The 14,190-nt window shown below is 36.9% G+C and overlaps 1 protein-coding gene across 1 annotated transcript in view; it reads right to left on the reverse strand.

Moving 5' to 3' along the window:
* Positions 1 to 13,896, reverse strand: part of LOC135195426 (uncharacterized) — a 142,022-nt gene extending 128,126 nt beyond the window's left edge. Inside the window, exon 1 of the mRNA XM_064221671.1 lies at positions 13,143 to 13,896. Within this exon, the coding sequence (XP_064077741.1) occupies positions 13,143 to 13,275 (133 nt within the window). The 5' untranslated portion in view covers positions 13,276 to 13,896. The remainder of the gene's footprint in view (positions 1 to 13,142) is intronic.
* Between the last annotated feature and the right edge of the window lie 294 nt (positions 13,897 to 14,190).

A 14,190-nucleotide genomic window follows, 5' to 3' on the forward strand; every position in this document is an offset into this window, starting at 1 on the left:
TTCTCTTGAAAAAAAGAAAGTCTCTCTAATAGTCAAGCTCATTTCCGAGAACATCTTTGGAAGACTCCCTCCCTTCTCACAGACTTCAGCCTCTTCCAGACCCACCAGTTATGCCAATCTCTCTCCCTGTCACCTTCCTTCACGATCAAATCTCGGGGTATAATCGACCTATTCTCTTCAATAAAATCCTCAGATTAATGATTCAGAGTCTACCTGAAACCATCTCTTTAATATCCTCATCCCTTACTAGACTATGACGTGTATCTCTTGCAGTTCCTTGTTAAAACTTCTCAGTTCTTGAACTAAAACCTTTGTGATTCGCAGCCTTGGAACTAAAACGTTTGTGATTTTCCATGTTCCTATTATAATTCTGAAACTACAACCTATTTTCTTCGATAATAGTTAATCTCTCTACCACACCTGACGAATTCTAATTTTTCTTTCATGGTCCTGTAAGTTGAGCACTTAAAATTTAGATTCCGGGACTATAACAGCCTGCTTCCTCTCAGCAATGACATGCAGTGTCATATATTTCTTGTCCTCGGAATAGCATCTACACATACTTAAAATGGCATGGTGAAATAATTTTCTTTCTCTGTGTTTTATATCAAAATAGTTTTAAGGTGCGTTTTTGCCCAAGCCTCAGGTCATTCAGTGCCTATCAGAATGTTACAAGGTGGTTGCCATTACATCATAAGAATAAGTGTCATGGCTATTTAGAGAGTTTCATAACCTAATTCCCTATTCGTAGGCCATTAGCATTACTGAACGAATGACAGTCGATTATTTGAACATAGCCAATTCTTTTAAATAGAAAGCGTAAGTTACTACTCAATAGTGTTATGAGTTACGCTACATGAAATGTGAAATTGCAAGCCTCATTCCATTTCCATTTAATGCTTCTTGTTTTTCATACTATTTAAAAAAAAAAAGCTTACCTTGAGTTTAGCTGCTTTGTATAGCCCAGTAGTTTTCTACGATAACAGCTTTGGATTCAAGTCAATTTTGCCCACGTTCTATACACACACACACACACACACACACACACACACATATATATATATATATATATATATATATATATATATATATGTGTGTGTGTGTGTGTGTGTGTGCGTGTGTGTGTGTGGTAGAAGAAAACATGAATTTATATCTTTTTGTGTAACATTGGTATTCTACAGGTAACGAGGTCCACGATTAGACTTTTCCTGTGCTCTAGTGAAAGGTTAGCCTCTTTCTTATCACTTAACCCAGTGTGTATATATATAATACATATATATAATATATTATATATATATATATAAGTATATATTACCATATATACTATATATTATATATATATATATATATATATATTATATATGATATATATATATTTATATTATATATATATATATAATAATATATACAATATTATATATATATATCTATATATCTTATTCTATATATATATATAGATATTATATATTAATATATATATATAATGCCTATATATATATAGTAATAATATTATATGTATATATATATATATCTATAATATATTATAATATATATATAGCAATCTACATATGGGTCGCGAATCTTTGTTTTACATCTCTCATATGTAGCCGCCCATTTAATGGTGTGTGTGTGTGGAGGGGAGGGGGGGGGGGGGAGAGTTTGTGCGCACGCGCACAAAATTGTTCGAATGGCCAGTGTTTGAGCATTATGCTTGTACTCACAAGGTTATGGTTTGATTCCGACCAACCCGTAGCGGTCGATCCAGCTGTGAATGAGTACACTCGCCCTGAGGGTATAGTGCGCGTAGAGAAAAAAAAAGAGGGGGGTGGCGCTGGTTGCGGCGGCCCAAATATACATACATATATATATATATATTATATTATTATATTATATTCTATATATATATATATATTATATTATATATTATATATATATATTAGATATATATATATATATATATATATAATGTGTATATGTATATACTATATGGACGCATGGCTATTTTTTAGTTTAATTTATAATGTAATAGTGTAAAAATCTTCATATGGGTATTTTTAATTGTGTAATTCATCTTGTTGATACCTTCAGGCTCTGTGGCTCTATTAATTGGTTGTTAATTATCCGTTCATTATGTGTGATTATGAACATCGAAAACAAAAGTTTGCGGGCAGAGATCCTGTAGAAATTTTGCAGCAAATCCAATTAACTGGGCTCTGGGCGCTTTTACGGTCTCTTGGTTACCATGTAACGTGTGATTCTAACTTCATGTATCTTCCCAGACTCTGGAGGACTGGCAAAACCAGAATTTTGGCCGTGCCACCACGGGCCGTGCCTTGTTAAGCCAGCGACAGACAAACGCATTATCCGTGAGAGTTGTTGCAAAGCTTGCCGGATCTTTTACGAGAAAGCGTCCGTCTTTTGTGCGAGGAGTGCATTTGGAAGACGTGGAGTGGCAGAGTACACGGAGCCCGGAGAGTAGCGCTAAGTACGTCTCACAAATTCTGTTAGCAGACCTTAACGCTGAATTGGCTAATTGATAGTGCAGTCCTTATATAGTTTACATTGTCGGATAAGACCGAATATCAACCCCGTCCCCCCTCTCGAATTCGAAGCCGAACTGTGTCGTGAGAATGAAGGGCCACGGCTTCTCTTGTTAATAAATGGAACTTCACGGCGTTATTATTCCACTTCCGTCTCGGGGAGCATGTGAAAGCTGCTATATGTAGTTGTTTGTTTGTTTGTTAAGCTACTGCCTACCTCTCTTGATAATGTTAGGAAATTTTCATTTTCTCCCAGCAGCCTCTTATTTCTAAGAAGATTGCTGGGAAAAATGAAAATTTCCAATAATATCTGTCCCCAGCCTTTCAGAGGTATAAAGTAAATTCTATAAAATTTCCAGCTTCTTTCAGTAATTTTTATTCGTCCGTAATACGCAAGAATATATATATGTTATTCGTGCATGCACACATGCTGGGCTGTTGTTAATATAGTTTACTATGTTTCAATGGCCTTCTTTCGTATTTAGTGAATATCAGCCAATCTTGATTTATTGGAAGTTAATTCTTGCTTGCGTTATGTATGTCTTCTCGAGTTTGTAAATAATGTAATATTACTTTGCCGTCGAATGTAAATCAAACACTACCCTTCTTAATTTAGTGAAGTATTTTATCTCTTCTTTGTTCTTCTGCTGCCACAAGTTCTTAGGACAGAGAATTTTTCCCTCAGCCGTTAACTACACTTCCCGAGTTTAGAAAATAATAGGCTTTGTTTAAGTTCTGTTTAACTTTTATAGAAATTCTGTAGAAGTCGCTGATTAACAACGGAAGGTTAAATATAATTTTTTTTTTGTTAGTGAATTCGCTGGGCAGTAGGGGCCGCTCAACATCCCCTTTTGGTAGTTATATTTTGGTTAATTATTGGCCGCTGGATCGGAGCTATAATATGTGGTTTCTGGTTCATCTCAGGTGCCAGTGGCCTTATATCCTGTGTTCGGTAACTTTAAATTATGTCATGCCCATGTACCACAGTGTTCCAAGTAGAAGTATACTTTGCATTTCTTGCTTTATTTTGCTTTATCCACGTAAAGGGGTAGTAATATCAGTGCACCTCACGCGGTGCACTGTAGGCTTTACTTAAGGTTCGTTGCAGCGTCCCTTTGGCTGCTAGCTGCAACCCCTTTTATTCATTTTTACTGTAACTTCGTTCATATTCGATTTCTTCCATCTCACTTTCCACCCTCTCCTAATAATTGTTTCCTAGTGTAACCTTCTATACTCTCACGTTTCGTTTCAGCGCTGATTAACCCCATAGGTCCCAGAGTTTGGCCTTTAGCATAAATTTTATATTTTAATTCTACGTAGCTTTATGTGTTTTTCTTTCCAGGTAATCATTTCATTTGATATTAGTTGTATGTGTTCTGTTGTGTTTTTGTTCAGTTCATTTTGATTTTTTCTCTTTGGTAAGTTATGAGAGCTTATGAACGTCAAGAAGAATGTTAATACTGAAGGAGTAAATGAGTAATTATCATGGAAACCACTTTAGGCGAAATTTTGAGGATATAAGCATCCTGATGCTTTTTATTAGGCATGCGCGCATACGTGTGTCTAGAGCTGGGTAAATGTGATCCCGCATCGTACAGAGTTTTTCAAGGTTTACTTTTGTGAACAAGTTATCAGAGAACCTACAAAGAAGAAACTCGTTAGGCGATGAGGTTGGGGGGCGGGGGGACCTCACATAATGGGAAGGTCACGCTAAGGTTCTTTCTTACCAGAAAACTTTAAGAACTGCTGTCGACTCGTCTTCGACAGACAACCCCATGATTACTGGAACGCTGTGTCGATGAAGTCTATTAAAAGACTTATTACCCAGTGGAGAGTCTTCCTTCTTTAATGACACGCCCATTTATTTATTGATTCCATTGTGCTTCTGTTCCAAAATAGCAATACATTTTTTTAATACTTTGCTCTCTTGATACGTTAGTAATGGACCGTCTTCATCTAGCTAGTTTTTTAAAGCAAATTTTTATAAAACCAATCATTAGGTGGAGTGTTTCCCAGTGATGTTACTGATATTGAATGGCCTTCGTATTTTTCATCAGATTCGTTAATTGTAATTTTGACATAATTTTCACTATCATCTGTTTTATATATCTTCTCTTTAAGTGTGTTGCCATGTATTTTTGGCATATATATATATGATCCTAGCTTTGGGTATATATGATCCCTAGTTTTCGTATATTGTTTGCTGATAAACTTTTCATGTTTTGCTGATGAACTGTTCATGTATCTGATATTAAATAAGTAGTTTTCAAGGCAGGATTAGAAACGGAATTTTTTCCAAATGTAAAAAATACACAAATATCAAAACACAATATACCAGTGTTTCAATCCTGAACGTTTCTAGGTTGCATTGATAAATATATGGGTAGTTTTGGTTATAAAAGGGTAGAAAGTTAGCCTCGATTTTTATCGGCTAGAGAAATTTGTGAATGCGCTGGTGAAATTTATGCAGAGGGATACGAGCAGTTTCACAGTATTTTTCCTTTGGGTGATTGGAACATGAATATGCCATAAGGTTTAGCTGAGAAACTGGAGGCAAATGTCATGAAAAGCACCTTTATGCTTCGACTGTTAGGATTAGTTTTAGAAGGGCAACCACCAGAATTTAGAAGGACATTTCCTGTAATTTTGCTTCTTTTCCCTGTCTCATTAACTGTAACGTCAGCAAAACTGCCTCTTGCGTGCAATATTATTTCACATACGCCATTAACGGTTAAGTCGGCATTGGGTTTGCCTTATCGGTTCGTATGCGTTTTGCATTTGCGACAGTTTATTCCGTCAGTAACTGATTGACGATCACTGCTTTTAAGTTAATTTGTCGAATTTTCGGTGCACTTCTCTTTCGCTCACGGCTGATTGGCTTGGTGTATATTAGAGTGAATTGCGAGGTCCTAATTAAGTCTTAATGAATAACCCGCCAGTGTTGATGTACAGGACGACGTTCTCTCTCTCTCTCTCTCTCCACACACACACACACATAGGTATACATATGCATATAATGTATATATATAATATACTATATCTAATATACACACATATATATGTGGGTGTGTGGTGGGGTGTGTGTGTGTGTGTGTGTGTGTGTGTGTGTATGTATGTGTGTGTGTTCTCACATGCAATAGTGAACTTACGTAACCCTCGGCATGAATAAGAAAGGTAACGGATGGAGAAAGGAAGGACTTTATATCATAAAGCCATGTCCTGAAAGGAGGGTTGGATAAGAATTTAGGGGAAAAAAGAAGAAAAGGACATATTCCAGAATGTTGTTGTAGAAAACCAAAGGAAACCTCCTTGAGAAGCGGTGCCTACTGGATGTTGCAAGAACGCTAGATTGTAGGGATCCTGTGAGTCCGTTGCGAGGCGAGGTCAGAAGATTGTGTGTTTAAATCTGAATGTTTATATATATATATATATATATATATATATATATATATACATATATATATATGTATATATATATATATATATATAATATATATATATATATATATATATATATATACACACGCGTATGTGTATATGTAATATTTATGCACACACAGTACATTCAGAACAGACTCACATTATATATATATAATAATATATTAATATAATATATATATCATAGCTATACCATAAATACATAATATATATATACATAATATATTTAATATATATATATATATTTTTAAACAATAAATACATAACAATTAAACATAATATAATAATAATACATATATATTATAATACAATACATTAATACATTAACATATTACATATATATATATATATATATATATTATATATATAATATAATAAAATATAAGTATATTGTATATATGTGTGTGTGTGTGTGTCTGAGTGCACGGTAATTAGGACATCTCTGTATGCGAACTTGAATGCTTCTGTGGTAAATGCATTAATTAATCAGAATAAAGTTTTCTGGTAGGAGGCAGCCCTAAGCTAAGGAGATATATTCATTCCGCACCCATGCTGAATAGCACTTAGTGGTGGAATTAGAAGTACTATTACTGTTTAGCAAACGATGGCATAAAACCAGCTTCAAACAATTTCATATTTTTGTAGGAATTTTGAGTCCAAAACGTCAATATTAATGTGCAAGTACATTGTGCATGCATCCATTTTGAAAAGCACATCGTAATTGAGATAAAATCCAGATACGTTTAGGGTACGGACGTATGAGTGGCAATAAAAAAAAAAACATTAAAATAGTTTTCAGCTAATGTCAAGTAACTTCATTGTTCTGCCAACGTCTTGACAACTAGAAGAAAGATGTCAAGCTGTGAAGCAGCTGGTTGTTCTTTCTCCGTCATGGAGACTCAACAAATTAACTCCGAACCCGTTACAGCTGTTTATCGTTATATACAGCAACGATTTAACCTTTTAATACAAAGCCACAGTGGTATGGGGCTAATCACCGTGTTCCCTCCATTATGCGAGAGTGGGTGGAAAGTTGGTGGGGGGGGGGGTGGGGGGGGATTGGGTGTGGGGAGGAAGGGATTTTCCCTCCCACGTAAGTTCTTGGGGATGGGGGGGGGAGGGATTTTCTCCGTAGTCTTGGGGAGGGGGAGATCTGGACTACTGATTTAATGGCGTGGTCTATATGTACACATAAGGTGGAATCCTCTCCAAGACAAATACATTCGCACAGTTAGGTTGGAGATAATGTGTGGTAAATCACAGGTTAGGAGTCGGGCCAGGAGACAACAAACAGACGCTCACTTGCTAAGGCTTACACATAAGTAACGAGTTTTAATGAATAAGGACGCTGAAGTTCAAACAGTTTCCCAGCACGTTACTGCAAAAAAGGGCGTCGAAAGCGCCGTGACAGTTTGTGTGCTGATGGAAGGGGCCTGGTGGGGGGGGGGATTGTTGTTTGTGGACTCCTCAAGTGAAAGAAAATCCCCGAAGAAACAAACGGAAGGGAACTAGAAAGACGAAAGCTGCAGAAACGAAGGAAAACCAAACGACGAAAAGGATAAAGGTGAGGTAAGCGAAGACTCACCTTGGAGGAGAATCAAAAATGCAAATGCCTAAATAAATGATCGGGATCGAGATTGGACAGGAGCTGATGTGTGTTTGAGAGAGAGAGAGAGAGAGAGAGAGAGAGAGCTGTAAGCTTGGAGACATCTATCATAGTTTTTTCCACATTTTATTTGCTGACTCGCCTAAAATGAAGAATCTCGAGGATGCTACCCACCAAGTTTCTCCTTTCTCTCAAATTTGCATGGATCTTTCAGTTATTATTGCAAATACATTATCGGTGAAAGTAGAAGTGGGTACAGTGTTGTAAATTTTCCTAAGTCTAGTAATTTCTGTCTTAGTTTTCATAAGCGTTTGGATTATGCAGGACTAAAGTTCAACGCTATAGCCGGCCTACAAAGAACAAAGGGAGAAAGATGAGAAAAATAGGATTTAAAGGTGTTTATTTATAATATTGAAATTTTGTGATGGATTTTTAATGTCCTCTATCTCTTCCGTAGTTCACTTCGCAATGTGAAAAACGTCTTAAGTATAAATTTCATAGAGTATCGGTAATAAATTACACATACTCTTATGCCATCGCCATTTTTAATGTGATTCCCCTTCAGTGGTAATATATTTTTTTTATGACGAATCGATGAATTTTCAGGTGTTTGTTATTTCTGTGGCATGTGAGCCCTTGGCTACCATACCTTGAGGTCCATGTAATCTAAACCTCTGACTTCGTCAAGATGTGCGTAGATTTTTGTTGCATCTATTGCAGACCTATGGCTACATCAGAGTCCATGAAGTTGTTTACCTGCATCAATGTCTAGACAGGCCTTTGGTCCGTAAAGACTTGTGGCAGCAACAAGGTCCTGAGTGACTCCTGCTACCAATTAGGTCCATACAAACGTTCGTCTGCGCTAAGTTCATATATAAGAACTACGGCTTCACCACGTTCATGTGAATCTTCGGTTGAATGGAGAGCCTTTAAGAATTGTGCTTGCTTTCAGATGGATTTAGAGCTTCCAGCGTCTGGAATTCAGTATGGACTTTAGACTGCATCAGTGTCCTTGTAGACCGTCTGCATCTTGGAGATGGGCCATTCCCGGGACCCCTTTACTGCTGCCTGTCCTTTGTCATGCCAAGCATGAGTTTATTTATTAAGTGTATGGTCAAGGGGAAATGAGGGGCAAAAATAACCGTGATTGGCTCCGTGCCAGCTTCGCACACCCATTCCCGGTTATTACCCTCCTCCTCTGTAGTGTCCTTCCAGAGATTGCATCTCAGGTGACAGGAAATCTTGCTAGTGAATCGTAGACTCATATTATATTATGTTAGCATTATGTCATTCCTAATAATCAAATCATTGGACTTTGGTCTTAAGTAGCGTTGACAACCTTCAAAGCACCGCTCGAAATTAGCAAGAGTATAGGATCATGATGACACAGTGCAAGTTCCAAAGCACCACCTATGTTACTGCAGCGCATCCCACAATCATGGGAAAAAACGAAAAAAGATTTCTCCTCTGTAGCGCAGGAAAGGCCGCTGTATGAATTGCCTTTAGAGTTTATTTCAAGAGAACTTGACTAGAATTCTATTGCTTTTAGACCAGGAATTTCCATGTGCCCTCTAAAATAACGATGAATATTTCATTTTTAGTCAGTAGCAATTCTGATTTTTACTTTGGACTTTTACCTTGAAAGGGCTCATCCTGTAAGGATTGAGATTATTTCTTGCAGTTCTTGGAACGCTTAGCAACAGAAATTTCCAGCCCATAGAATAAAAGATGCTTCTCCTTGCGTGTTTTACTATCTGAAGCAGCGTTGTTACAGGCGTTATTGGAAAAGATATCCTTCTGGGCGTTGGACTGTTACCAATTACGTTTTATAGTTATTATTATTGTCACGCCTGTTGAAAAGTAAGAATTTCTCTCAGAGTTCATGTGGTTTGTAGTGCCATTTTATACACATGGATGAATGTTGATGTTAGTTTGTCTTTGAGCAACGGCCGTGTAACTATGGAACACATTCATAGGCATTACTCGAGATTAACTTGGTTTTAGTGCTCCAAATCTTATCTAACACAACCAGTGGATCCTAGTGTTTTGGGTTCACGAGGATCATTGCAAATGTTGAGAAATATTTTCTTTAGCTTTCTAAACCTAGAGCTATACAGTGCCATTATGTTAATTTATATGTAGTCTTTACTGGGATGATCTGCGAGAATAAGCTACCAGTCAGTGTATCATCTATGATACGGGTCAGCCTTATACACGTAGATACATTGCAGCTGCTGATGCACGTAAACGCAACGCGTCTGCTTTTTAATTATAGGCAATGCTAAAGCTACTCGCTCCTCTACATATGGCTTGTGCCTACATTCTCTTGTGAAGTTTATGAAACTTTATTATTCTGTCTTATTCTCAGTTATTTACTTTTGAAAGAGTAACTGATATATATGCACACCCCCATTTTCGTCAAAAATAACAACTTAATATCAGATAGCATCATGACGACGAACATCGAATCCTTGATCAATGTGTTTTCATATATATATGTATATTTATATATATATATATATATATATTATATAATAGATATATATAATATATATATATATATAAGTAAAGTTGAAGAGTGGTATGTACGGAGATACTAAAATTGGAAAACAGTGCGTGTAACGGAAGGACGTATCTGAGTATTCTGAGGTGGTTTGGACATATGGAAAGAATGGATGGAGATAGTTGGTAAAAATATTAGTGGGAAGGAGAGCAAGGGCTAAAAGAAGTTACGGTAGATAAAAGTTATTAGAAAGGAAGGCTGAGAATGCTTCGAGGGTTCGACACTGTACCATTGTTCATCCATGATATAGCTGGAATGAATGAGTGTGACGGAACCGTCATGAAAGGGTATAATATACTGTGCACAACATATGTATTAACTATGTATAATTGATACACACGCGCATATCATACACAGCACTTATATACGCACAGGTATACATACATAATACATACTTACTTACATATGAATCTTTGTCACTTATACAAGCGTGACATTTTTGCATTCACAAATATTAATCCACAAAATATCGTTTAATATCCAGTTCCCCATATCTCGGGATTAACTTATATTCAAGAGGAAATGTTATTGGTATGTACTTCGCCACCGCCAGGATTCGAACCTTTGCTGTTTAGAAACGAAGGCAGTGACTTTATGACTGAGCTCAGTGCTCAAAGTCACTGTCTATTAATGTATCTGAACTAGGCAATGGCTCGATTCCTGGTGGTGATGATGTACTTATCAATTGTAATTTCCCTTGAGTGTAACTTATTCCTGAGGTACAGTGAACTGGGTGCATACATACATACATAATACATACCTACCTACCTACCTACATACATACACAAGCGTACACACATATATGTGTATATATATAGTGATATATATATATATATATATATATATATATATATATATATATATATATAGTATATAATGATATAAGCTTAAAAGCACTGTCTCATAATATTGGTAAACTATTAAAAGAGAATAGTTGATGACTTGATGGCTAAATTAAGTATTTCATAAGTTTTGTTACATTGAAGTTCATCTCAGACAGCATTATCATTTTGACCCTTTGCTGATATGGCTCTTTGTAACCTGAGCACATGGGATGGAAATATGAGTAGCGCGCTTTATGGGATCCAGTCTCTTATAATTGAAAGCATCTTTAAAATATTGCATTGTCTCAGTGTGTGTAAAAGTAACGGAGGGATTTCTCTGCCCTTTGTAAATATCTTCCTTTACTGATTATTTGCTTATTTATTTATTTTGGTGTTCATTGACAGTATTTTCAGGCTTTTCAGTACGTTACAAAAAGACCTTTCTCAATTCTTGACTACAATGAGAAAATCCTAAGCAATTAACGAATGCAACGTTAGCGTATGAGTTGTTTTTGGTGTTTTTACGTTAATTAATCATATATATTGTGTATATGTATACATACATACATACATACATACATGTATATACACACACACACCCTGCCAGATACATATACCTTAGTTACACAGGACTACATATTTTGTTTTATTTTTGAAAATGTTTCTGTAATTATGGTTCTGTTTCTTTCTCTTTATATATATATACACATCTATATATATTTATGTATGTACATATATAATATATATTACACAATATATATATATTGTATATAAGTTATCAATTAAAGCTATATATAGATATATATATAAATATAATGAGGGAGAGGAACAACATCAGAAGATGTATATCAGACTTGGTAATTTTAGAGTTAAATTTTGTGTAAAGAAGTATTGCCATTCCTTGTTGTTACAGAAACAGCTACAAGGATAATATTTTTGAGGACTTTTAGAGTTTTGGTAATTGCTAATATTGAAAATAGCAATGCTCTGATATTATTATTATTATTATTATGTTTTAATCTTGCAATGATTTGTTAGATTTTTTGTTGGGTCCTGCTGTAATGTGCATTAACCTCTTAAGAATTGCTGCGACTTGGTTGCTGAATACCGCTCATTAGTAAATAATATAATTGGGGAGCATCATGAGAGATATTTAGATGCAAAAAGAGCAAGGCTGGTGAACCTCTCTCCTCTCTTTCGTTCTCTTTCACTTTCTTGATTTTCTTTTTCCTCTTTTTGGACTCGTAGCACGTTTCGGTGACGTATAATTTCGCTCTAGTCCAAAGGGCTTTAGTAATTATCATCTGGCTTTGGGATGTCGGCTCCTTTGCATGTCGTTTAATTACTGAAGTTTTGCATTTGAACATTTTATTCCACGGAAAACTCGCATGCATTATGATGGCACCGTTACTTTAATGCCGGTAGTGATATTTCTGTATCATTAAGTACTCGGCCATATAATTATATAAAAGTTAGGTGGTCATTTTGAAATTCCAGCAACGTAATTTGTTATGTGATACTTTCTGCCGGCGAAGGACTCTTTTCCCTGGGAGCTGTTTATTTCTTCTTATACAAACGGACAAGTAAGGCAAGGAAGTCGTGTTCATCCTAATTTTATTAATAAATACGTAGGCAATCTAAATAAGCTTTCCCTTACAGCTAAATATCAAAGAAATCTTACACTTCTTTGAAGTCAAATTAGCGAATCAAAGCAAACATGAAACTACTGCTGCTAAGAAAAAAAAAATGATAAAAAAAATAATTTGCGTATCGCCCGTGCACTGCACATAAAATTATTCTTTGAGAAAATGTTCGATAGGAACTATTTAGCGAAGCGGCTTGTGACTTATAATCTTACCTTGGAATAGATTCTCTTCTCTGGGACAGATTGATAAAACGTATGTTGTTCTCTTTGCAAAATTGGAAATGCTAAGAGCAAAAATGTTTTGAATAGGCGATATTGAAAATAATTTTTAGCTGAAATGTTTGGAATAGGCGTAATTAAAAATACAACACTCAGAGCAAAATTTTTGAAAAAAAAGCGGAACTGGAAAAACTGTAAGTAAAATGCAGGTATAAGATATATTGAAAAAATGCAAGCGAATCACGAATAGTACCAACGTTCGTATATAAAAGAGGGGAAAAGAGAGGAAAAATAGAGCTTGGCTTACCAGTGGTCGGTAGTCCAGTGTCAGCATGTCCGATGTTTGTGCTTGGGAACACCAGTCGAAATTTCTCGATTTCCGCTCCCAGTTCTTCATTCAGCGTGCTTGCGACCCTCCGCCGACCTTTTCTCCCCTCCATGTCTTCTCTTCCCTTTCCTCCTGCCTCCTCCTCGCCCTCCTCCTCCTCCTCCTCTTCTCCTCAGTAACGTTATCCTCACTGAACTGTCTAAGTCCGTCACCGCTGCCACGACGGCCTGCTTCCAGAATCCATCCCCCGCTCTTTCTCTCTCTTCCTCCGTCTCTCTCTTTTCATATGGGTCGATTCTGTTTTTTATATTTTTTTTTCTTCTCTCAGCTAAGCTTCTGTCACATTATGGCGTAACGTCCTCAAATATTGTGGCGTGGCGATTTCACTCGAACTGTTGCGGCGAGCGATCATTCAAAGAAATAAAAAGACGTCACGTTGCTGTTACCAGCTGAACCATCTGGAAACTCTTCCAGCCTTCGTTAATACTTCGATCTGTTCCTGGGAGCGAGATGCCTTCTCTTTTCATATCCTTTTTTCCCAGTGTAAACGGCTCGTTTTCGAGAGCGGTGGCGCGGCATTGTGGTGCGTTTGTACAAGTATGGTGATGTGCAGAAGTATGTACGTGTGTATATGTGCGTGTGTGTGTGTGCGGGCGCTGGAGTGTGTGTTTGTATGTGTTCATGTGTAGGCGGAAAAGGGGAGAACTGCCTCTCACTCCTCCTTATACCCTCCTCTTCCTCCTTCCTTCCCTCCCTCCCTCCCTCCCTCCCCGATTCCCAGCATCCACTATGGGTTCACTTCCATCTTGTTGTAATGATTCTCTGGTGCGAGCCTCTGTGATATGGCAGACAAGCTGGCGACGAACCATGGCGTCAACCCGTCTAACTGGGCACTCGGACCACGTCGCGGGGAGGGTGCCATCGCAACTTTCTTCGCGATTTGTAGCACAGTCATCAATTCTTGTTATCTTTCACAATGGCCTTGGAAACGTCACAACTCCAAGTTATAAGGATCTCGAACGAAGTT

This window comes from Macrobrachium nipponense, chromosome 16 (genome assembly GCF_015104395.2).
Source record: "Macrobrachium nipponense isolate FS-2020 chromosome 16, ASM1510439v2, whole genome shotgun sequence".
Lineage (NCBI taxonomy): Eukaryota > Metazoa > Arthropoda > Malacostraca > Decapoda > Palaemonidae > Macrobrachium > Macrobrachium nipponense.